This window comes from Pneumocystis carinii (genome assembly GCF_001477545.1).
Source record: "Pneumocystis carinii B80 chromosome Unknown supercont1.11, whole genome shotgun sequence".
NCBI classification, from domain to species: Eukaryota; Fungi; Ascomycota; class Pneumocystomycetes; order Pneumocystales; family Pneumocystaceae; genus Pneumocystis; species Pneumocystis carinii.
The window spans coordinates 63,462-86,393 of NW_017264723.1; the positions used below are offsets into that span (position 1 = coordinate 63,462).

The following is a 22,932-nucleotide window of genomic DNA, read 5'->3' on the forward strand; positions in this document are numbered from 1 at the left end:
ATCCTTTTAAACCTGTTTTATAATACTTGTATATATTTAAGCGATAAAAAAGCGTAACTTAAAATATTTTCTATGAATAAAAAGAAATAATATGTTAATATTTATTATATTTTAAGAAATTGATTCCATATTTAATTGTTAATTAAAAGGTAAATTAAGGATTTCTTAAGTATTTTTACATTTATATTTTAGGACTAAACATAGTAGCTAAATAAATAGTTAACTTAAAAATACATAAAAATCCTTTTTATGTATATTTTCAGCTCGAGTTTATATGTTTTTTTAATATTAATATATATATTGTCAGTTATATGGGAGTTTTGATAGGCTCTATATATATTAAAAAGAAGATAAATAATGAAAAGAAAAGAATCAGACAGTATTATTATAAGTAATATACATGAATTAAATGATTTGAAATGGAAAAAAGTGGATATTTCCAGTGGACTTGAAAATTTTGAGGGGTTTATAGATTTTGAGGAAATAGAAGGTGTAAACTTGGAAATAAAAGGGAAAAGATACAGAAAAGATGAAGAGAAGGTATTGAACTACATATATTCTTTTTTTTTTCTGAAAAAAATCTATATTCAGGAGGAAATAATTAAAAAAAACAAGGGAAATAGAAAAAAGAGATTAAAATCAAGTATAAAAGCTGAAATTTTGAATAAAAAACAAGATACTTTTAAAAAAGATAAAGATATTGAGGAAAAGAAAGATACAGTTTTATTTAAATCTGAATCTATTAATAAATTTGAGGAAATTGATAAAACTTTAGATCTTCCAAATTGGAAAGATTTTAATTTATCAAAAATTATATTAAAAGGCCTTGATGATTCTTCTTTTTTTTCACCAACTGAAATACAAAGAAGGGCTATTGAAAGTATAATGAAGGGAAACAATGTTATAGCCAAAGCTGAAACAGGATCAGGAAAAACTTTAGCATTTGGAATTCCAGTGATTGATTATATTATTAAAAACAATATATCAGTAGTTTCATCTCTTATTTTTTCTCCTACAAGAGAATTGGCATGTCAAATTGCAAAACATCTTGAATCTATTTCTAAATTTTCTTCAATATCTATTATTACTATTGTAGGAGGTTTATCAATTCAAAAACAAGAACGACTGCTTAAAAGAATTCCTAACATTATTGTTGCAACTCCTGGTAGATTATGGGAAATAATGAATCAAAATGATGAATTTATTAAAATGCTGTCTAAAGCTAAATTTTTAATACTTGATGAAGCAGATAGACTTTTACAAGAAGGGCATTTTAAAGAACTAGATGATATCCTTAATACTTTAAAAAGATATAAAATTCAAATGCAAATATTGGTTTTTTCTGCTACTTTTAAGAAAAGTTTACATAAAAAAATTAACAATATTATTCATGAAACAACTACTTCAACACAAAACAAAATAGGTTTGGTATAGAGTAAAATAAACCTATTTCTGATTTCATTAGAATTATTTCAGGATGAATTAAAATCTAATAATAAATTTGATTTTATTGATGCTAATCCTGAAGAAAGTATTCCTAAAAAAATAAAAGAAGGAATGATACAATGTGAAAACATGGAAAAGGTTTATAAAGAATTGTTTTACATTTTTTCATATTTTTATTCTTTATAGGATTTATATTTGTATTACTTTTTATTAAAATATCCAGGACGCACTATTGTTTTTATGAATAGTATAGATCATGTTCACCGAATTGTGATTATGCTGAATGAACTTAACATAAAACCTCTTTCTTTACATTCTAAGCTCCCTCAAAAACGAAGGTTACAAGTAATTGAAAAGTAAATACTATATATCTTTAAAATAATAATTAAATTTATTAGATTTAATAAAAATGAGACAAGTATTTTAATAGCATCTGATATAGCAGCTAGAGGATTGGATATTTTTAAAATACAACATGTAATTCATTATCATTTACCAAGATCAATGGATCTTTATATACATAGATCAGGAAGAACAGCTCGTGCAGAGAATTCTGGAGTATCTATTTTATTATACACACCTGATGAAACAATTAAGCTTAAAAAAATGTTATTTCTCATAGGGAAAAGTATTGATGAAATGCTATCTTTTCCTGTAGATCATTTCTTATTAAAAAAGCTAAAACCACGTATTGATCTTGGACAAAGAATTACAAATGCTATACGCCATATAAATAAGCAACGTCATAATTGTATTTGGCTGAAAGAAGCAGCTGATGATTTAGGTGTTAATATGAATGAATTCAATTCTGAAAAGTAATATTCTGTTTTTTGTTCTTCTTTTTTATTAATTCCATTTTAAGTGATAAGGAAAAGAATATATCAAAAAAGGACATTCAAATACTTAGACTTCAGTTAAAACAACTTCTTTCACAAACCCTTTATTCTCAATTTTCACAAAAATATCTTACATATGGTTTGAATAATATTGCACAAAATATTATTCAAGGAAAAACACATCCTACCTTCTTAGGAACAACAAACCTGGATGCTTTAGATATTTTTAAGAACAAATAAGTAATTCCACTCTATAAAACACTGATAAAAATATTTAAATATAAAATATAAATATACAACTTACTTTTTTACAATGATTAATGAATATCATACATAGACTAAATAGGATTCTGTTATGTGATTAATTTTAGACAAATTATCGGTTTTTGATAGATGTTTTGACAAAGATTTACAATGCTGGTTTTCAAATAAATACACAAAACTCTGGTAAATTAATCAAAAACGTCATCAAATCATTCTATTCATACTACTAAATCTCTTTTTACTCATTTTCATTCTGTTTTTCTCGACTCATCAAGCTTGACAACCACTTGACCAACATTTTTAATTGTTTTTATCTCTTTTATTGCATCATTTATCAACTTTGCTGCTCCATCTATCAACTCCCATTCTTTGCGAGTCATTTCTACACTAATCATTCCATTATATACTGGTATTTCTGGTGCTGTTAATTGTTCTAGTCGTTTTCTACTATTATTAGGCATATTCCTATGGATTTTATAGTTCTACAAATCATCTATCTTTAATCCTGATGGTTCTGGAGGTGATGGCTTTTCTGATGTTAAGGCATACATATTAATTAATCTTCTAAATCATTTTTAACACTTGTTTATTGTTTTTAATCAATAAAACGGACTCTGATGTATTTAAAACAATCTTAGAAAGGGCCTCCTGTTCTTCTAAGGCTGGATCCGTGCTAGAAAGTGTTTGTTCTGACTGATATTGGCTATATATAAATAAATAAATAGGATTTAACATATATTTATTAACCAAGAGGAGGAGACATGCTTTGAATGTAACAAAGATGTACGTTCATGTAGATTCTATATTTATAAGTTATTATATTTATTAAAAATAGGGATCAAACACTTTGATGACGTCTACTTCTTTGGCATAAGCTCCAACAGCTACCCATCTCTTATAAGTCCTCGGAGGGTAGAAAAAGTATGTTAAAAAAATATAGGAAATAGACAATAAATGGTAAAAATGGAGGTTAATATTTTGATAGAAGCTTTGTTTTTATTATTTAATGAAAGATGAATTTTAATATGAAAATATAGGTATTTATGTTTTGAAGAAAAATGAATAAAAGTTAAAGGAAAGTAGTAATTTTTAAAGGTTATTATTATCATGATTTATATATCTAAACAAAAGTTTTAAATGTTTATAAATTTTGGAGAAAAAAAGAAAAGATGTATATTTTTATATAATGATAGAAAAATAAGCAGAAAAAAAGGGAATTTTTGTATATAAAAAGAAGGGAATTAATGTATTTTACTATAACTATCTAGGAAAATGTCTTTTAAAGCTTAATTATATATATATTTTTTTTTGAAGAACAAATAATTTGTTAAGAATAAGTAAAATTAACAAATAAATCAGAATTTAAATAAATCAAAATCTAAATAAATAGGAATTTAAAACAAAATAATGATTATATTTTACAATTATCTTATAAATTATTTATAACAAGATATAAATGTTATTTTTTGATATAAAAAATGATTTTATATATTTTAATATCTATTTATTATATTTATTTAAATAAAAAAATAAAAATATTGATAATATGAATAAAATTATTTATATAATGGATCTCCTTTCCCTTTTTACTATCATTAAAAACATTATTTTACTCGTTAAATTAACTTCATTTTTTTAAATATAAACAAACAATTCTAAAAAGATTTACTTGTTTATTAATAAATAATTCATTATAATGATTTATTTAGTTCTTTAAATACATTTTTCAAAGTTTAATACTTTTTACATACATTTTTATTCATTATCCTTACTTTTCATTCTCGGAGTTCCTCTCTCATTATATATCTAAAATGTCTGCACCTGCTGAAGAAGATAAAAAACCCAGTGAACATATAAATATTAGAGTATTTTTATTAAATAAAAAATCTATAATTTAATTAAATTTTTATGAGGTTGTTGGTTATGACAGTAATGAAGTTTTTTTCAAAATTAAGCGTCATACACCACTTAAAAAACTAATGGAAGCTTATTGTGAGAGGCAAGGCAAGTCAATGAATATGCTTCGTTTTCTTGTAGATGGTGAACGTGCAAGACCAGAGCAAACTCCTGCTCAGGTATTTTTTATACTGGAAAAATATATTTATTAAATATATAATAGCTGGATATGGAGGATGGTGATCAAATTGAAGTTATGATTGAACAGGTAAGAAATATATGTAAAAAAAGAAAATTGATATATTAACTCGTAAAGCTGGGAGGTATGTCATGATAGATATTAGGGTTAGGGTTAGGGTTAGGACTCAAGGTTATATGTAAATATCATTTTTACATGTCATTATGAATAAAATAATGTTTTAATTATCATTTCCTCTTAAAATATCCTTTTAAGAGGAAGTTTATAATTCATTTTAATGAATAGAATTTTTCAATTTATATTGAATAATATTTAAATGTGTTAGAAATTTTTTTCCCATATTTCTTTTTTACGAAGTTCAAATGCCTCATTTTCTTTAACAGTATCAAGGAATTGACGAATCATCATTTGGTCATATGCTTTTTCTTTTGGTGTATGTGAAAAACGTGTACCAAGAACTCCTGTGATTAAACGTTTTACAACGGTAGTAGTTTTAATAGGTCTTTCATCAAAAATATATTTAGAAGGTTCCAATGTTGTAAGAAATGTATTTTTATGAAAAGTTGTAAGTGGTGTTTTTGTACGAGAAGTAAAAGCAGATGATGTAGATGAATGAATTGAACGATAATCGGGAGGTAAAGGTGATACTGTTCCAATAGAAGATGAAGAAGAAAGATATTTGAAATATGTTTTAATAGCTAATAAAAAATGATATTTTATTTTTTTTTCATAAAAAAAACTTACCAATTTCTTCTGTTGGAAAATAAAGTCGAGCTTTTGTACCATTAATCCATTTAATCGTCATCTCATCTTTACTAATATCAAAAGCTTTATAAATATCATCTGAACATGTATTTGCTGGCATATTTGATATTTCAAGAATATTTGCTATAACTGTTGGTTGATTTTCCGAGTTTAAAGAATGTAAAGTTTCTGATCCTTTCTTTTGTAAATTTCCTTCTGATAACGATTTTCCTTCTAATGATGGCTCAGATTCATCGTTCTGTTTGTCTAACAATTCCTCCCAACTTTCAAGTACTTCTGATTCACTTGAATCCCGGATTTTTCGGGAAAAAGTTCCCTCTTTTTTCTCCGAATTAATAACAAGAGAATTATTAATAAGATACGGAAGATTAGACGTCTGATTCTCTAATAAATTCACTCCTCTTAGGCACATTTTTCTCAATATATTTTATCACTTTATTTTTTGCTCTATTTCCGCCAAAAATACTCGTTTTTCTTCCTGGAAAAAAAGATACCCCCAAAAACTCCCTCCAAAATTTTCGTATTTATATTTATTTTCTTAAATAATCCTTTATTTACCCCTCTTTTTCTTTTTTTTACTTTTTTTTAAATTTTGGTCGTCCCTCTATCGATACCTCCTCCCTGCATAAAGAAATATTAATGGATAAAAATATACATATAGCATGCCTAAATGGCAATCAGGAGCTTATAAATACATTAATATTTGAGGAACCATCATGTATAAATAGCCGTGATCAAGATCAACGAACACCGTTACATTGGGCGTGTGTTGGATCACATATAGATATTGTTTTTTGGCTACTTGAAAGACCAGATATTGAGGTTAATGCAAAAGATGAAGGGGGTTTGAATAATTAAATTGAAAGGAATATGTCCCTTATATTTTTTTTGCAGGTTGGACAGCTCTTCATATTTCAGGTAATTTTTGATATATATATAAATATATGAAGGTTGAAATGTCAAAAAAAAATACAGCATCACTTGGAAATGAAGCAATAGTAACAAAGCTTTTATCGTTAGAAAGGTGTGATGTGTCAGCAAAGAACCGTGGAGGACAAACAGCATTGTAAATATCCTTAAATAGATTATTAATGACTAATTAAATTGAATAAGACATTATGCAGTGAGTAAAAACCATATAAAGGTTTTTATTATGTTTTAAATAATTTATCTGAATGTTTTGGTTGAAGATAGCGGAAAAAATCCTTAAGAAAGCACCATTTTTAGTAAATGAGAAAGATAATCAACATCAAATAGCGCTACATCGTGCATCAGCTATTGGATCTATAGCATTAATTTATCTTCTTCTTTCTAGGGGATCATCAATAAATGCATTAGATATTGGAGGAAATACACCACTTCATCATGCATTTGAAGAATGCCACCCAGAAGCTGTTATTGAATTATTAAAACAAGGTGCAGATCCATTACAGAAAAATAATGATAATAAAACCCCAATAGAAGTCTGTGGTGATATAGATGTCAAGAAGAAAATATTGTTAAGGTGTAAAGATGAAGGAATAAAATTATTAGTTTAGAAAAACTATTATTTGTTCTAATAAATTAGAATATTTTAGCTATTTAATATTATATTTTATTGAAACAATAAAGATTCATTTTAGTTCTTGAGAATGTTTGAATTTTGCAATAAGTTCTTCTATTTGTTGAGTATATAATTTTTTCATATCAGCAATATCATGTTTTAATTCTTCTTCTTTCTCAGTTTTTTCTCCAAGGAGTTCTAAACATTTTTCATGGCGTTCATTTAATTCTTTCAATTTATCCTCTAAAATGTGTATTTTATTATTTAATTCTTTATTTTTTTCAACTTGAATCATCAATTGAACACATTCATTTCTTGCATCATCTCTTTGCTGGATTATTTGATTAATTTCATCACGTTTCATAGATAACTGGCTTTTAAGTTTTTGAATTGATAAACTAAGTTGTAATATTATGTTAATATTTGGTCCGACTTTAGACATAAAAGTATCATTATCAGAAAAATTTAATAAATGAGGATTAGGTAATGCAGGAACAGATTGAACGGATTCATTATCAAAATAAGCATCAGAATTGTTATCATTTTTGTTATCATTTTTATAATTTTCAGAACTGGTCGGTAAATGAGGCGATATATTTTGTATAATTAAGTCGCTAGAATGTCTCCTTTGATAGGAAATATCATTCATGGAATTTGAAAGAATAGATGAATTCAGTTCATTGTGCTCTGAAATATTATGACCTTTATATTGTAAATCAAAATTATTATTGACTAATGGTATTTCTATAAGTTTGAGACATGTGAACTAACATTTTTAATATATCTTTACCGTCGTCAATTAATTTAGGTTTTTCCTCTGCTTTATATTGAGTTTCAAATGATAATTTTAACTCCTTCAATTCATTTTTATAGGTAGAATTTATTTTAACAATAGTTTCTTCAAGATTAAAAACTTTTTTTGCAAGGCTTTCATTTAATAATTTTGTATCTTTAAGAATATTTTCATTATCAAATAGTGTCATTTCTAATTTTTCCATTTTCTCATTCTTTTATTTAATCAATAATAGAAAAAGTTTAAAAAATATTTCTTACCATATTCTTTAACTTTAATGTTTCTTCGTTTATAATTTTAAGATACTTTTCATTTTCTTCCTGCAAAAGTGCATTTTTAGTTAACATATCGCTTTTTTCCTCATTCCAATTTTGAAAAGCAGTAAAATACTGAGTCTGTAATGATTCGTTTTGTTGTAACAAATTAGCATGAAGACTAGAATTCGCATTATGAGATACTTCTTCTAGTTCGTATCTTAAAGTTTCAATTTTTCCTTCTAAAACCTATAGAATGATCAATTGATTTATTCGGGGTTAAATTTTAAAATTACAGATATTTCTTCAATATAAGCTTTCTCTTTAGAAAAAAAATCTTTTCTTTCATTTTCTAAAAGAGAATATAAAGAATTAATTTCTGATTTGCTTTTTTCTTCTAGTAAAGATAAATTAATATTTGCTTCATTTAATTTATCAAGTAAAGAACATGATTTCGACTTTTCAATTTCTAGCTCTTCTAAATGTTGACGACTCATTGTTTTTTTTATAGCTATTGTTGTATCTTCCAGGTTTTTTAATTCATTATTTTTCTCATTCTATAAAGATGAATGATAAATTATTTAGATAAATATTATAAACCTCAAGCCGGATTTGTTCTATTTTCAGAAGATCTAATTCTTTTTCAATCCCAGACATCCCTTTTAACCGATTCGAAAGTAATTTATTATTTTCTGATACATTTTTTAGCTTTTTCTTTAAATCTATTAGTTCTGATTCCATTTTTTTAGTCTTATTTTTCATTTCATTGGCGTCCTTTTCACTCTTTTCTATTTTAGAACGAAGACTTCTAATAATTGAAAGATGTTTTAACTCTTTTTTGGACAGTTCTTCCCCTTCTTCTAATAAAATTTGTATTTTTTTATCTTTTTCATCTATTGCATGTTTTAGAGATATAATATCTAAACCAACAAATTCATTAGATGATACAGAACTTTCTCCTGTATTTATATAACTTTTTTTTCCTGTTTTTTTTAAATCTACATTATTAATCTCTTCCTTTTTAATAGTATTTGGCATAGATGCCGGAAATACAAGAGAACACCGATTTTCTGTAATTTCATCTGTTTCATAAACTGGACACCATTCAGTTTTCTTTTCTTTTTTTTTCTGGCTCAATCCAATAGAATGTAAGTAAGTACTCATAACATCTAACTTTTCTTGTATAAGAGATTGACTTTCTAAAAAACGTCCAGAATTTTGAACACTTGAGACGATTTCCACAAGTCTATCCTGCATTAGCTTCCTTGGGCTGTTATGATGTGATTTTGTCGGTGATTTTTCCAAAGCAGATGATAAACTATTTGATAAACCTAGAAAAACAAATTAGCTCAATTTAAATCATTCAAAACCTTTCAAAAGCAATATAATTATATAAAAATAATACATTATTTCAATATTAAATTATACCTTTTGCATCATATTTGAATTGTTCTACATTATTAATAGTCTTTTTTAAGAAATCACTCCACATGATAAAATTTTTTTTAAAATATTATTTTTTCCTTAAATACATTTAGAAAATCTAAAATATTATATATTTATCTTACCTTAATAATTTTCATATTATTTACCTAAGATATGATCTTTTTTAAAGCTTACGCTAGACAACCGCTAAGTCAAGATAGATAAAATAAAATGATTAAGAGTATATAAGAAGTCCTTTTTATCGAAAAAAGATATTCTAAAATCCTTGAAAAGATTGTTGTATTTAATAAGGATCGTTTTTTTTTTTTTTGAAGGATAATGAATATATATGAATAAGTCAGGTCTAAAAGTAATAAATATATAAATGTAAAATATTAAAGAATATAACCTTTGTAATCCAAGATTTATTGATGTTTTTTCCTTAAATCGTTAAAAAATGTATTTAGAATAGAATGCAGAAAAGTTGGGTATAAATAGAAATGCGTATAGAATTTTATAATTGTAAATTAGAAAAAGTTAGGTGAAAAAAGAACTAGTAAAAATCTCGTATTGTTTGTATAAGTAAACGTAAGCACTTTAATAAAATATCTAGAATAAGAATGATTAAAATAGGATTTTTAATTCCTATATATGTAAATATATAAAAAAAAATGTAATAAAATACCAAGACTGTGACATAAATAACCGAACAGTAGTTAAGGCTTCAAATTTTACATCGGAATCAGTGTGTGTCATTAATTCCATAACTTTTTGTTTAGCTCCAAGTTTTTGCACATGCCTAAATATATCAGAAAATGAAATAATAATAAAAAAAGTCTTTACGATTTCCCAGTTGGATAATATTGAATAAATTTACCTATATCATGAATAGCTACTGCTAGAACAAGAGGATCTTTTGAAGAAATAAGTAAACGAACTAATTTTTTAAGTAATAGGCTATCATTATTCATTAATTTAAACGAATTTTCTTTCCAAAATTTCTCTGATGAATGTGAAGGTGTCCAGCTTAAATGTCCAGACTCTATTTCTAAAATATATTCATCAAATGTACTAATAAATTGAAATTGTTATTTATTAATAAGGATATACATACGCTAATCCCTCGAGATCTGCCTTTAAACTCGTTTTTACATAATCTATATCTTCAATTGCTTCTTTGTCAAGCCATTTTTTATCTGAAATAGTTTCTGTAAGTGGAAGAAGTTTAATAGCCAACATAGTTGAGAAATTTTCAGAATGAGCCAAGTTAATTAAGTTCTAGAAAAAAAATAAGTTACAATAAAAATACTCTGTTTCCAAACTCTAAATATAGCAAAAATAACACGAATTATCTTTTCCTTTATAACGTTTTTTAATAAATTAACCAAAATAAGGATAATACTATGTCGTCTACAAATAAAAAACATGTATAACAATAATAATAATAATAATAATACCTGTTAATTTCTCTTGATATTTTTGGTTCAAATGTAATAAGCCATATAACAAGTAATGTATGGTATTGCAATTGTAAATTATCATGATTGTTTTTTAAAATACATATTAAATTTTGCATATATGATGATTCTTTCCAAAACTGAAGACGATTAAATGATGTTTTAAGCACTTCAATTAATGCTTGAGCTGCTAAATCTTGAATATTAAGATCAGACGATTGACATAGAGAAGAAATCCATTCAAAAAAACGTGAAAGAATATTTATAGGAATCAATGGTACTGAACTACTAGAATTAATCTAATAACATACCATCATTCGATCTACCTAATTAACGTTGCAATCATTTTGCCTGATAATAAAGATATAACTTGATCATCATGTTTTAACAATCTGATTTCAAATAAAATACATTAACCTCATATTTTTACAAGAAAAAATCTACCTTAACAACGGAGAGAATGGAAGGTTCTCCTTATTCTTGTATAAAAGAAGAATATTAGAAAACTCCGGAACATCTAGTAATATTATCAATACATATATATATATATATATAGCAATTAATCCACCATCAAGAAGATCTACACACAGATTCAACAGATATTGAAGAAGATCAATCTTTTGTACATTCTGAAACAATCTCAGAAAAAGTTCTGCATATTCTTTCCCCTCCTATATATCCATTTAAAATCCCTCTAAATAACCCGGAAAAAAACGAAAAATTCACCTTCAAAAGAAGTGCCGAGCGCTCCCTCTTCGGCTGCCAATCTAACGCCTTAATCCTCCTGATATCTGTACCTGTTATTAATCCTGCCCGTTCATGTCCTTCCCATGGCATAGGCCGTGAGCGAATGCTGGATAAAAGGTTCTCTAAGAACACATTGGTTTGTAAATTCCAGGAAGAAAGCTAAGACAGTTAAGTATTTTATTAGGAAAATATAAATATTCTACTTCTCTGTAGGAATTCTGCATAATCCTAAAGGTTTTCAGTGCAGCAGAGGTTAGGTGTAGGCCGTAAAAAAACAAAACGATCGAGAGAAAGAGGTCTAGATAAGGGTTTAAAGGCGCATATAGCCCGAGAATAGCAGCTTATTTGGGGTATATTAGCATATGGCAGCATAATATGCGCGGATTTATTTTATTGAATTGGTTTAATTGGTATTCTAGTTTTTTGCGTGAATTTTAGAGGGGCCAAGATTTTGAAAGTAAAATTAAAGCGCATACAGCCCGGTAAACACGTCTTATTTGCCATATTTTATGGATTGGAGGTGTATATTTTGATATTGGGGGGCCTAAAAGAAGAATATAAGGTGTATTAATATATAAGGAAGATCTGGATGAAGATAAAAGATTGAAGAAGAAAAGAGTTTTTTATACAGGAAAAAGGAGATAAAGAAGGTTAAAAAGATGTATTATGTATGGATATATGCGCTAAACAAGCTAGAATTGGAGTCCGTATCAGACTATATCTAATGAGATGCAAAGAGGAAATAAGCTTAATGTGGATAAAAAGAGGGAGAAGAAGCGTTATCTATACAAGAAAAACAGTGTTAATATTTCTGGAAATCATGGTAGAACAAGAAAATCTGGGAAACCCCCAAAGATAGAGAAAAAAATAAGTAAAAAGGTAAAAAAAATGAATTAATAAGTTATTTTTTAAACGGGAAGAAAAAGATGAATATAGAGAACGATTTTAGTGAAAAAGAGGATGTTAATGTTCCAGAAAATAGTCAAAAAAATCATATAATAGAAGAAAATTTGAATACTTCCTTATCGGTTGCTATGGAAACCGATAAGGAAGTACCTTATTATCAAAAGAAATTGGTATTTATGAAGGGTTATGATAGTTTATTTATATTTAAGAGGGTTTAGGAGGTTGAACCTAATGTTGAATGGTATTTAGAAGAGGTTTCTATTATTTCAAGTAAAAAGACGAGTGAAAAAATTAGTGATAAATTTGCAGAAGAGTTATATATACAAGCAAAAAAGTATCTTGAGATTGAAGAGGAAGAATATATTAGATTTCAGTATAAGTCATCATCGGATAGGCGTTTTTTTGATAATATTATGAAATCAGGAACATTGAGTGATAGAATAAGTGCATTGGCATTATCAATACAAGAATCACCATTACATTCATGGAAAAATATGAGAATGTTGTTAAATATGACGAAAAAAAAAAGCAGAACAGAATGTTTACAAAGTGTTGAAGCGTTAAAAGATCTTTTTATATCGACGGTATTGCCAAACCGAAAATTAAAATATTTTAAACAACAAGAATTTCTTGGATTTAAGGATGTGACTAAAAAACATTTAATTTTATGGGCATTTGAAGATTTTTTAAAGCATTATTATTTCGAATATTTGCAGGTTATTGAAAATCTTTTGAAAAATTCTTTATCTTTTTTACGAGCACGTATGGTGGGTTGTGTATTTGAGTTAATAAGAGATAAACCGGAGCAAGAACAAAATTTGCTGAAACTTTTGGTAAATAAATTGGGTGATCCAGAAAAGAAAGTTGCGTCAAAAGCATCGTATTGTATTTTTCAATTGACTACAGTACATCCTGCTATGAAAGAAGTTATTATATCTGAAATTGAACAATTCCTTTTTTCTCCTTCAACATCACAACATGCACAATATTACGCGATAATTACTCTTAATCAAATGGTTTTATCAAATAAAACAAATATTGCAACATATTTGATTAATATTTATCTATTATTTTTTACTAAACTTACAAAATTATCACAAAATGAAAATGCAACAGCAAAATCATATAAAATTCCTTGGAAAGCGAAGAATAACTTAAAGAAAATGAAGAAAGGTGATCATGATATATATGAAAAAGAAATAAATTCTAAACTAGTTTTGGCTATTATATCAGGAATAAATAGAGCCTTTCCTTTTTCAAAGATTGATGACGGAGTGTAAATTGTTTTAATCATTAAAAATATTATTAATTTTAATAGATTTGAAAATCATGTAAATGCATTATTTGTGGTTATGCATGGTATTAATTTTAATACTTCAATTCAGGCATTAATTTTGATTTTTCAAATATCAAAATATAAACAAGTAAATTTATAGATGCGTTTCTAAATTATTTTAATATTTTTCAAGGCTATTGTCGATAGATTTTATAAAGCTTTATATGAATCAGTTCAAGATTTTAGATTATTTAATTCATCTAAACAGATTATGTATCTTAATCTTCTTTTTAAAGCTATCAAAGCAGATACAGATAAGACGAGAGTAAAATCCTTTGTAAAAAGGTTAATTCAGTATGCAAACATGTATCAAATAACATTTGTTTGTGGGATAATGGTTTTACTTAATGAGGTTTTTATTTAAATTTTTATAATTTTTTTTAAAATGTGAAGCTTGAGACAATTCATCCAGAAATAAAATCTTTATATAACAGATATGAAGAAACTTATAATAAAAAAAAAAATGGACCTGTCAATATCTTGAATGGAAGCAAAATTGAATCATCTATAAAAAACAATAATATATCTATTTTACAGGACACTTCAAACAAGTATGATGCTTATAAACGAGATCCTCGTTATAGTAATGCAGATAATTCTTATTTATGGGAATTGGTAAAAGAAAATTATATTTCATTTCAAATATTCATTTTTTTAGATCCCTTTTCTTAATCATTTTCATCCAATTATATCTTCATTTTCAAAGTCATTATTACATGGTTATCAAATATCATCAAAACCTAATCTTTCATTATTTACACTTTCACATTTTTTGGATAAGTTCACATATAAAAATCCTAAAACTAAAATTATATCTCGAAGGAGTTCTATTATACAGCCAATATCTAAACAAAATAGAAGAAAGTTTTTATCTATATCAGAAGAATTTTCAGATAAGCCTTTAAATAATGAATCTTTTATCAATCAGAAGATTGATCAAGTTTCTCCTGATGAGATTTTTTATTTCAGATATTTTTCTCAAAAACAGGCTATAAATGATAAGAAAAAGTCAGCTAAAATGAAAGCTACTTCTCTTGACAATGGTAATAAAAAATTATATTAAGGATATTTACTAATATAAATAATAATTAGAAAGTATTGTTGAAGATATTTTAGATGAAAACTTAAGTGAAGATATTGATGATCAAAGTGGTATGAGTGATGAAGGATATGATGAAAGCGATATTGACTTTAATGAATCTGAAGATGATTTAATTGATGACGAGCTTATAGATGAAGAATTATCAACTATTTCAATTGGATCAAAGCGTAAATTAAGTGAAAAATCAAATCATGTTAAAGGAAAAAAACTAAAACAATTGCCTATTTTTGCATCTGCTAATGAATATTCTGCCATATTAGAAAGTTAATATATTTTTTTAATAATAAATTTTGATCTAATAAATTGAGACAATTATTATTAAATAAAAGATTAAGATGTTGAATTATTTATTTCTGAAGATCGTGCATTAATTAAAAGAATGGGGTTTCTAGATTTTATAATACTAGATTTATAATTGATCATAAAGTTAGTTTTCAATTTTAAATAATTATTATTATATACTATATTTTTAATGAATTGATTTCTTTGACTCTTTTCATGTTTAGATATAATACTTAGAGTTTTATTCATAAGATAATAAAATTATTGCACTTGTACTAAGAAAAATTATAAATTATTATATGATATTTTTAATATTTTCAGGTTTCACATATATTTTTTCTCCTGTTTTCCTTATCTGAACCTCAAGTTCTCCTGTTTCTTTCCAATGTTTTCCTATAATTATAGTATATGGAAATCCTATTAAATCAGAATCTTTCATTTTCCATATAAAACCTTTATTTTTTCTATTATCTATAATAATAGAATCCTTTTCAAAATAACAAAAAATCATGTCATATACTTTATATAACATATGATCTAAATCAGATGTTGATATAATTACAGCCTTCCAGGGTGCAATGGTTATTGGCCAAATTAACCCTTTGTCATCTTTATTTATTTCTGCTATAGAAGATAATATTCTTGAAATCCCTATTCCATAACAGCCCATTTCAATTGGCAAAATATTATTATCTTTTTCAGATGTAAATGTTGCTGATAAAGCTGTTGAATATTTTGTGCCAAGATAAAATGTATGTGCTAATTCTATACTTTTTTCAAATATCAAAGGGTTAGAACATCTGCAGCACAAATCATTTTCTTTTGATTTAGTAATAGAAGCTGTTATCAATCTATTTTGAAAACATTTTAAATGATTTGAATATGTAAAAGAGCTAGGATTAAAATTCTCATCAAGAATATGAATAATTTCATTTCTGTAATGATTTTTAGCTTCATTTCCTGTATCACTTTCTGGTATTATAGTAAATGTTTCTGAATTTATATTCTTCATAATTTTATTCAGAAGTAATAGATTAATTTCCCTATCAATTGGCACATATGCAATCCCCATAATAATGTTGTTCATATCCTTGATATAGAAACAATTACAATCCCCTAATCTAAATGGAATTCTAGATTTTGATTTAACATGTGCATATTCTTCATTTGAAACATATCCACATGATTTACACATAATAAGAGTATCTTCACCGCCTAACATATACAATTAATTCTAAAAAGAGTTAAAATATCTTTATATTACATGAAAATATAACATGAAATTCATGAGAAAGATCTCCTCCAATATTACCATTATTTGCCTCTGCCTATATCATTTAAAAATACATAAAATCTAAATCCCATAACTACCATAACTATTGGCAATTCAAGCTTAGAAAAAATCTCCTTATATGTATCACATATTAATTTATAAGTCTGTAAAGCATCTTCTTTAGACTTATCAAATGTATATAAATCATTCATAATAAATTCACAACCCCTCAACAACCCTCTCCTGGGTCTCATTTCATCTCTAAACTTCTTCCCTTCATATTATTAGATTATACTCAATAAAAACCTTATTTTATTGCCTGTTTGATATAATTTTAAAGGCAATTGTCTCCAACTTGATATTTCTGCTGAAATTAAACTCGTTATTTCTTCTTCATGTGTAGGGGAAAGGCAGTACTCTATTCCCCTTCTATTTTTCAGTTTAAAAAGCTATATATAATGAATATTTTAAAGTATTATAGTTAATAATAAACTTCATTCCCTAATAAATCCCATCTTCTTGATTTTTTCCACAAATAAGACGTCAAAAGATTTGGTAGGCATATCTTAGATGCATCTAGAATATTACTTTTGAAATAAATCTCATTTATAGTTTACTGATTTTATATAATGATGTATCAATAATATTTTCTATCTTTTCTTGAACTCTTAATGCCAGTGGCAAAACTGTATATATTCCTGATGATGACTATCATCATTGAGCATAATATTAACCTGTTATTTCATACTTGACGCAGAAATCCCGCCTTAATTAAGAGATCATGTCCACTTTTATCTTATAATCTTAAATTATGCCATAATTATCAGTAAAAAGTACCTATTTTTTGAGGATTCTGATAAGAAACAGTATTTGGAATAAATATATTGCTTAAACATGGTCTTGAATGGCTCTATATAACCTATTAATAAGTAAAATAAGAAGAAAAGATCTTACAGAGGTAAAATTAAAGCGTTTATGAGAAAAGAATAGAGTATATGAATTGAAAAACAAGTTCAATGAGAAAACAAGATATTCTGAGGGTTTTTTTATATAATTTTTATTATAAAAATTAATTATCATAATTTTTGAATAAGTAGCCGGTTAAAAAATAAATAAATTAGTAATAAAGAGCATTAAATGATATATACAGGATGTTTTTGTGATGAATGATGCAGAAGGGTCATAAAATATGTTTTTTGAAAAGTTATATATCGAATAAGTCAAGACAGAATTCAAAGAAGATATAGTCTGTATATTCGTCATTAATATGAAGATTTTTCATGAATGTAGAAATGTTTTTATCAATGTTTTCGTCTTGAGAAGTATTTTCGAATGATTTTCTTGTATAATTTTTATCAGAAAAAGAAGAATAAATTGTACTTAAAGCTTTCTTGGCTTTATTTTTGTATTTTAAATTAGGCTTTAGAAAGTTAGTAAAATAATATATAATATAATAGAAAATGACCTTTATGATGACAGGAATAAAATTAGGAGGGTTTCCATATCTTAAAATACTTTCAACAAAAACCCTTATAGCTTTTAAATGTATCCATGCTTGAAATATATCATTAAAAGACGTCTGTGCTAAATGTAAAACTTCAGACTAATAAAAAATGAATTATATGAAAGATTATTATTATAAAACTAACCCAAAGTTTGTTTTCCTTTTTTCGTGCATTTTCAAGAGCAACTGCTTCTTTTGTGGAAAGGTTATCTTCATATTGAAAATCTCTAGGTATAAATCTAATGATAATTAATTTTAAGAAAAAAAAGATGACCCTACTAACGCAATTTCTCGACATTTTTGTTTAAATTCTTGTGTATATTTTTTGAAAACCACAACAGTATAAAGAATATATTTATCATCTTTCGTAATTTCACTGCTTTATATCAATATATTGATAAAAAATAATGACAAATTTACAAAGAAGAGCGACATACAACCATTGGTGTAAGAGTTTCATAAGATGTAAGCCAGAGTTTTTCGTTAAAACTAAATAAAATAAGACAATGCTAAAAAAATATTATAATATAAACATAGGCACAGAAATAAATAATGTTTCAAGATATTGTGATCCCAAGACCACATGTTCCCTTTTTATAATGTTTGTTAGAGTACGTTGTGACAAATCTCCACTATACATTATATTAGACCTCCAATATATCAAATAATATAATTATACATATATTTCTTCTCCAACGCACAAAGATTCTTCTTTGCTTGGGTATACAATTGATATTTTATTTTTAAATCTTCTATTGAAAAAAGTTCCTACCAATTCTTTAGCCTATATATATATATATGATGTCTCTAAAACTTTATCAATTATGCTTATTAAAACACCAATAGAAAGATCCGTCCTATATCTCATAGAATCCCATTGAAATGTTTGAATATATTGCTCAACCGATTCTAATATTTGCTTAAAAATACATGTATATATAACTAAAAAAAACAAACTATTGTCTACTGTTAAGTGTTGCATACACTTTTCAAGTTCATTATCTAAAACTATTCGAAGGATTTCATGTATTTTTAAAATACAATCTTTTGCTTGATCATCTAGCCGTGAAAGATCCTCACTTTGACAAATCAAAGAATCCAAGTCTCCAATCTAAATATCGTCAAAAATACAATTATAACATATAGAAGCATCTGTTTATCAACTTTTAGCTGCGGTATTATAAATTTAAAGACATTTGCATAGTTATTTCCTGCACAAGATAAATGATTCGTAAAATCCTCTAAAACCGCTCGTTTTTGATCGGATTTTTCGGGAATAGAGACTAACCAGTACCAGCACTTCATGTTTTTCTCAAGAAATCCGTGTTTTAACGGCTTATTCACTCTAAAACAGAGATTTTTTTTTTTTAGAAAAAGTTGTCGTTATCGTTTATACCACCGACAAATATTTATAAGGTTAACTAGAAGGAGAGATATTTTTGCCCAAAAAGAGTGTATTAAATCGCTTTTTTTTGATATTCTGACTTGAATTCTTATTTCAATCATATAGATATATATAAGGTCTTTTTTCCGCAGTGAAAAACGCTTTTTTTGGCCTAAAAAATAAATTTATAAATTTTAACATAATCTAGATGGAAAAGAACAGTATAAACGGGGAAAAAATAGGTAAATATAAAGGGAATGATCGAATTTATCAAGTGGAATAATATTTTGAAAGAACCAGCCATTGTTCTTGGAAAAGAATTTGAAGAATATGCAGCTATTTTTGATAAATATAAAGATATAGAAATATTCGGGGAAACAGGTTTACTTTCTAAGTATTATATGTATGGACAAGAAAGGTTTATTTATTTTTATAATTTGTGTATTTTTTTTGTAAGAAGAAAAGGCTGGATACATTGATGGAGTCAGAAGTAGAGGAAGATTGTCCAGAGATTGAGCAATGGGATTTAGAATGTAAGACATGGGATCTTATTCAGAGATTATATTCGTAATTATTGTTGTATATATTACAATTTTTAATGAAGGTAGTCATCGTATACAAAAATCATATGAATTACCTAATGTTCATGAATATTCATCAAATGTTGTTTTGGAAGAGGCATTTTATATTCAAAATCCAAATGCAATGGAAAATACGGTTTTTTGTGTATATGTTATGTATGTATTTTTTGTTAATGATAATTAGATTATATTGAATTGGTTAAAAGATATTTTTTTGGAGCCACCATTATTAGAAATAACAGAGAAAAAATGGCTATATACAAGGGAGAATATAAGAATGAAAAGGTTACAAGGAAAGTCATATAAAGAAGATGAATTAATTGATGAATTGGACCCTGATGCACCTACAAGACAACGAAAATTTTTGGATAATAGAGATTCCGTAAGATTTTGTTTTGTATTTTTTGATAGTTTACTCTTTTATAGGAATATGAACGTAAATTTCTTCGTAATTTATTTTTACTTATAAGATGTGGAGATTTCGATAAAGCATGTGAGCTTTGTAAAGATACAGGGAATTTTTTGAGATCAGCTATTCTTCAAGGATGTATTGAATACAGAGATCCATTGATTGGTATATTCTTTTATTATTATTATATTTCATTAAAAATATAAAAGATGAAAATAATGTTGAATTGGGCGTTATGGGAACTAAAAGAAAACAACTTTGGAAAAAGATGTGCTATCAATTGTCTAAACATACAGATTTAGATCCTTATGAAAGAGCTCTATATGGAGTTTTGTGTGGAGATCTTCAATCAGTATCTTTCATTTCGATAGTAATATTAATTTTTTTAATATCTCATTAGGTGCTTCAAGTTTGCGAAACATGGGAAGATTATTTATGGGCTCATTATAATTCTATTTGTGAACATCAAATAACTATGGTTAAGACTAGAAATAATAAAACGTAATATTCATGTTATAATAGAATCTTAAACAGCTTGGAAAAATTAAGCAATCTCATGATCTAGTTATTCCAAATATTGATTCGATTTCGATATCTTCTGTTTTAGAAAGTTTAGCTCATAGTGATAATGAATTAATAAGGTATATAATTCTTTTGATAATTAATTCATATGTTATTAGAGATTCTGCAAATGAACCGATGAGAATTATTCAATCAAAAATTATAACATCAAAAATTAATGAATTAATTTTGAATCTTAATATTCAATTGCAGGATATCCGAAATGGAATAAGTCCTGTTGATGTAACGTCAATTCCGTCTTTTTTGAGATTTGTTGTTCATTTTATTTTAATGTTAAAACAAACAAATATAGCAATTGATCATAATAATTGCAATAATTTAATACAAGCCTATATAGAATTATTGGCTGCTGGCGGTAAAGTAAGTTATATTTATTTTAAAATATTGATCTTACAATTCATTAGCAAGATATTATTCCATTGTATGTTGCTCAACTTCCTCCTGATATGTCTTTGGAAATTTATGCAAAATTTTTAAGTAGTATGTTAAATATAAACCAAAATCATATTTCTAATATACAAAGATATTGATGACGATCAAGAACGTGTCAATCAACTACGTTTATCTTCTAAATATAAACTTGATATATTAAATTCATTGAGAAGGACTGTCGATATTGTGTATTCTGAAGCATTAATCAAAGATGATATTTTTACTTCATTTACTGGCGAATTAACTCCTATTACAGATACTCCATCTGAATGGGATTTACATCAAATTAGAGCTTTAGAATGGATGAAATCTTCTGAAGATCTCAAATATGATATTATTTTTAAAGGAAATATTCTTTATAGACGTTTTCTTCGTATGATTCTACTTAAATAAATTTCAAATTAATGTTTTTAGTAAAAGGAAAATTAAATGCTGCTCAAGCATTGAATTTAAGATTATCTTCATCAATACTAATAACCAAGGACATGGTTAAAAATGATGATAGTCCTGGAAACGATAAAAAATTCAGACATGCTGTTGAATATTTAGGCTATTCCTCTTTATGTACTGGATATATGAGATATGAAAATTGGAAAAATATCATGTCAAATAGTCAAAATGAATCGTAATTGCTATTTTAATGATAAATTCTTTGCTTATTTTTTAATATAGTAAAAATAGAAGCGATTTTTCTGGAAAAAGACAATGGAAATTAGATCTTCAAGTTAGTTAATCTCTTTTTTTTTAAAAAATCTAAAACTTTTTTTTTAGAAAGCTGTAGAAGAATGCGTATCAACATTTCATGAATTCATTCAAGGAAATTGGTTACATCCTGATACTCTTTTTACATCAGAAACGGAAGGTATTTAACATATTCATTCACATCTTATTTTTATCAACTACTACTTCTTAGATCCAATCATCTACAACGAACTCGTAAAAATAAGAAATATCTACATCCCTGATATCGTTTGTCTTTTACATAATGTTTATTACGAAACTCATACTTTTTTTCCAAGGTATATACTAATTTTTATTCTATTCTTTTATACATATATTTATCATTATTTCTTATAGAAATCTTCTTTCATGTTTGGAACTATGCTCTATTGTTGCTGATCATGATAAAAAAATTTATCTTTCATTTTTATCTTGTCAACGAATGCCTCAATATTTAAAATTGGTACGAAGCGCTTCTATTGCTATACTCGCTTCTCATAATAATTCTAAACCATTCTTTTCAAATATATAATCTTTGATTTCATACATTCTTCTTACACCACTTTCTTCTAACACTACACACTAGGGTCCTACTATCCCCCCATTTTATACTCATTTCACACCTTCGATTTATTCTCCATATCACCTCTCTCAATCTCTACACTAATTCTAATCTATACAAAAAACTCTCAATCTATGTATATTGATTTAATATTTCTCTCTCTCTTTTTGGGGTTGACTATTTAACTTATCGGCTTAGTATTTATTTAATATCGCAATATAAAAGTATCGGGTT

At 26.2% G+C, this 22,932-nt stretch overlaps 11 protein-coding genes across 11 annotated transcripts; 5 read left to right on the forward strand and 6 right to left on the reverse strand.

Annotated features, from left to right (window-relative positions):
* Nucleotides 1–314: 314 nt before the first annotated feature.
* Nucleotides 315–2,567, forward strand: T552_02463 (hypothetical protein). The gene is made up of 6 exons (XM_018371003.1): nt 315–540; nt 592–1,423; nt 1,466–1,584; nt 1,633–1,802; nt 1,845–2,261; nt 2,309–2,567. Exons 1-6 carry the CDS (start codon nt 358–360, stop codon nt 2,520–2,522), a joined length of 1,935 nt encoding a protein of 644 aa, XP_018225163.1. The 5' UTR covers nt 315–357; the 3' UTR covers nt 2,523–2,567.
* Nucleotides 2,568–2,702: 135 nt separating this feature from the next.
* T552_02464 (hypothetical protein) lies at nt 2,703–3,483 on the reverse strand. Its single transcript, XM_018371004.1, has 6 exons — nt 3,391–3,483; nt 3,294–3,346; nt 3,160–3,249; nt 3,033–3,110; nt 2,771–2,990; nt 2,703–2,726 (listed from the first exon to the last, which is right to left on the reverse strand). The coding sequence occupies exons 1-5, from the start codon at nt 3,436–3,438 to the stop codon at nt 2,795–2,797; spliced, it is 465 nt and encodes a 154-aa protein (XP_018225164.1). The 5' UTR covers nt 3,439–3,483; the 3' UTR covers nt 2,703–2,726; nt 2,771–2,794.
* Nucleotides 3,484–4,313: 830 nt separating this feature from the next.
* T552_02465 (ubiquitin-like protein pmt3/smt3) lies at nt 4,314–4,869 on the forward strand. The gene is made up of 4 exons (XM_018371005.1): nt 4,314–4,411; nt 4,460–4,621; nt 4,666–4,710; nt 4,759–4,869. The coding sequence occupies exons 1-4, from the start codon at nt 4,358–4,360 to the stop codon at nt 4,774–4,776; spliced, it is 279 nt and encodes a 92-aa protein (XP_018225165.1). The 5' UTR covers nt 4,314–4,357; the 3' UTR covers nt 4,777–4,869.
* A 48-nt stretch (nt 4,870–4,917) lies between these two features.
* T552_02466 (hypothetical protein) lies at nt 4,918–5,864 on the reverse strand. Its single transcript, XM_018371006.1, has 2 exons — nt 5,386–5,864; nt 4,918–5,339 (listed from the first exon to the last, which is right to left on the reverse strand). The coding sequence occupies exons 1-2, from the start codon at nt 5,816–5,818 to the stop codon at nt 4,963–4,965; spliced, it is 810 nt and encodes a 269-aa protein (XP_018225166.1). The 5' UTR covers nt 5,819–5,864; the 3' UTR covers nt 4,918–4,962.
* A 139-nt stretch (nt 5,865–6,003) lies between these two features.
* Nucleotides 6,004–6,944, forward strand: T552_02467 (hypothetical protein; the record flags this gene model as incomplete). Its single annotated transcript, XM_018371007.1, has 5 exons — nt 6,004–6,250; nt 6,301–6,324; nt 6,382–6,472; nt 6,520–6,550; nt 6,597–6,944. The coding sequence occupies exons 1-5, from the start codon at nt 6,046–6,048 to the stop codon at nt 6,942–6,944; spliced, it is 699 nt and encodes a 232-aa protein (XP_018225167.1). The 5' UTR covers nt 6,004–6,045.
* A 31-nt stretch (nt 6,945–6,975) lies between these two features.
* Nucleotides 6,976–9,524, reverse strand: T552_02468 (hypothetical protein). The gene is made up of 6 exons (XM_018371008.1): nt 9,425–9,524; nt 8,597–9,327; nt 8,293–8,553; nt 8,003–8,245; nt 7,740–7,956; nt 6,976–7,693 (listed from the first exon to the last, which is right to left on the reverse strand). The coding sequence occupies exons 1-6, from the start codon at nt 9,486–9,488 to the stop codon at nt 7,020–7,022; spliced, it is 2,190 nt and encodes a 729-aa protein (XP_018225168.1). The 5' UTR covers nt 9,489–9,524; the 3' UTR covers nt 6,976–7,019.
* Nucleotides 9,525–10,020: 496 nt separating this feature from the next.
* T552_02469 (hypothetical protein) lies at nt 10,021–11,882 on the reverse strand. Its single transcript, XM_018371009.1, has 11 exons — nt 11,829–11,882; nt 11,605–11,784; nt 11,447–11,549; nt 11,323–11,395; nt 11,205–11,270; nt 10,879–11,163; nt 10,744–10,831; nt 10,536–10,699; nt 10,265–10,492; nt 10,107–10,220; nt 10,021–10,066 (listed from the first exon to the last, which is right to left on the reverse strand). Exons 1-11 carry the CDS (start codon nt 11,847–11,849, stop codon nt 10,060–10,062), a joined length of 1,329 nt encoding a protein of 442 aa, XP_018225169.1. The 5' UTR covers nt 11,850–11,882; the 3' UTR covers nt 10,021–10,059.
* A 472-nt stretch (nt 11,883–12,354) lies between these two features.
* Nucleotides 12,355–15,237, forward strand: T552_02470 (hypothetical protein; the record flags this gene model as incomplete). The annotated part of the gene is made up of 8 exons (XM_018371010.1): nt 12,355–12,504; nt 12,546–12,701; nt 12,750–13,807; nt 13,850–13,955; nt 14,001–14,219; nt 14,261–14,482; nt 14,526–14,910; nt 14,960–15,237. 8 exons carry the CDS (start codon nt 12,355–12,357, stop codon nt 15,235–15,237), a joined length of 2,574 nt encoding a protein of 857 aa, XP_018225170.1.
* A 264-nt stretch (nt 15,238–15,501) lies between these two features.
* Nucleotides 15,502–17,642, reverse strand: T552_02471 (proline-tRNA ligase). The gene is made up of 9 exons (XM_018371011.1): nt 17,479–17,642; nt 17,362–17,434; nt 17,273–17,319; nt 17,142–17,232; nt 17,018–17,100; nt 16,844–16,973; nt 16,623–16,798; nt 16,516–16,579; nt 15,502–16,466 (listed from the first exon to the last, which is right to left on the reverse strand). The coding sequence occupies exons 1-9, from the start codon at nt 17,602–17,604 to the stop codon at nt 15,547–15,549; spliced, it is 1,710 nt and encodes a 569-aa protein (XP_018225171.1). The 5' UTR covers nt 17,605–17,642; the 3' UTR covers nt 15,502–15,546.
* Nucleotides 17,643–17,685: 43 nt separating this feature from the next.
* Nucleotides 17,686–19,379, reverse strand: T552_02472 (hypothetical protein). The gene is made up of 10 exons (XM_018371012.1): nt 19,193–19,379; nt 18,986–19,139; nt 18,843–18,937; nt 18,708–18,796; nt 18,562–18,660; nt 18,449–18,517; nt 18,312–18,404; nt 18,174–18,267; nt 17,990–18,127; nt 17,686–17,944 (listed from the first exon to the last, which is right to left on the reverse strand). The coding sequence occupies exons 1-10, from the start codon at nt 19,331–19,333 to the stop codon at nt 17,729–17,731; spliced, it is 1,188 nt and encodes a 395-aa protein (XP_018225172.1). The 5' UTR covers nt 19,334–19,379; the 3' UTR covers nt 17,686–17,728.
* A 235-nt stretch (nt 19,380–19,614) lies between these two features.
* On the forward strand, nt 19,615–22,693 carry T552_02473 (hypothetical protein). Its single transcript, XM_018371013.1, has 17 exons — nt 19,615–19,654; nt 19,707–19,830; nt 19,878–19,979; nt 20,021–20,129; nt 20,178–20,375; nt 20,420–20,567; nt 20,612–20,754; nt 20,803–20,880; nt 20,925–21,043; nt 21,083–21,344; nt 21,389–21,464; nt 21,508–21,789; nt 21,831–22,041; nt 22,089–22,140; nt 22,188–22,278; nt 22,330–22,435; nt 22,494–22,693. Exons 1-17 carry the CDS (start codon nt 19,621–19,623, stop codon nt 22,666–22,668), a joined length of 2,310 nt encoding a protein of 769 aa, XP_018225173.1. The 5' UTR covers nt 19,615–19,620; the 3' UTR covers nt 22,669–22,693.
* Nucleotides 22,694–22,932: the final 239 nt, after the last annotated feature.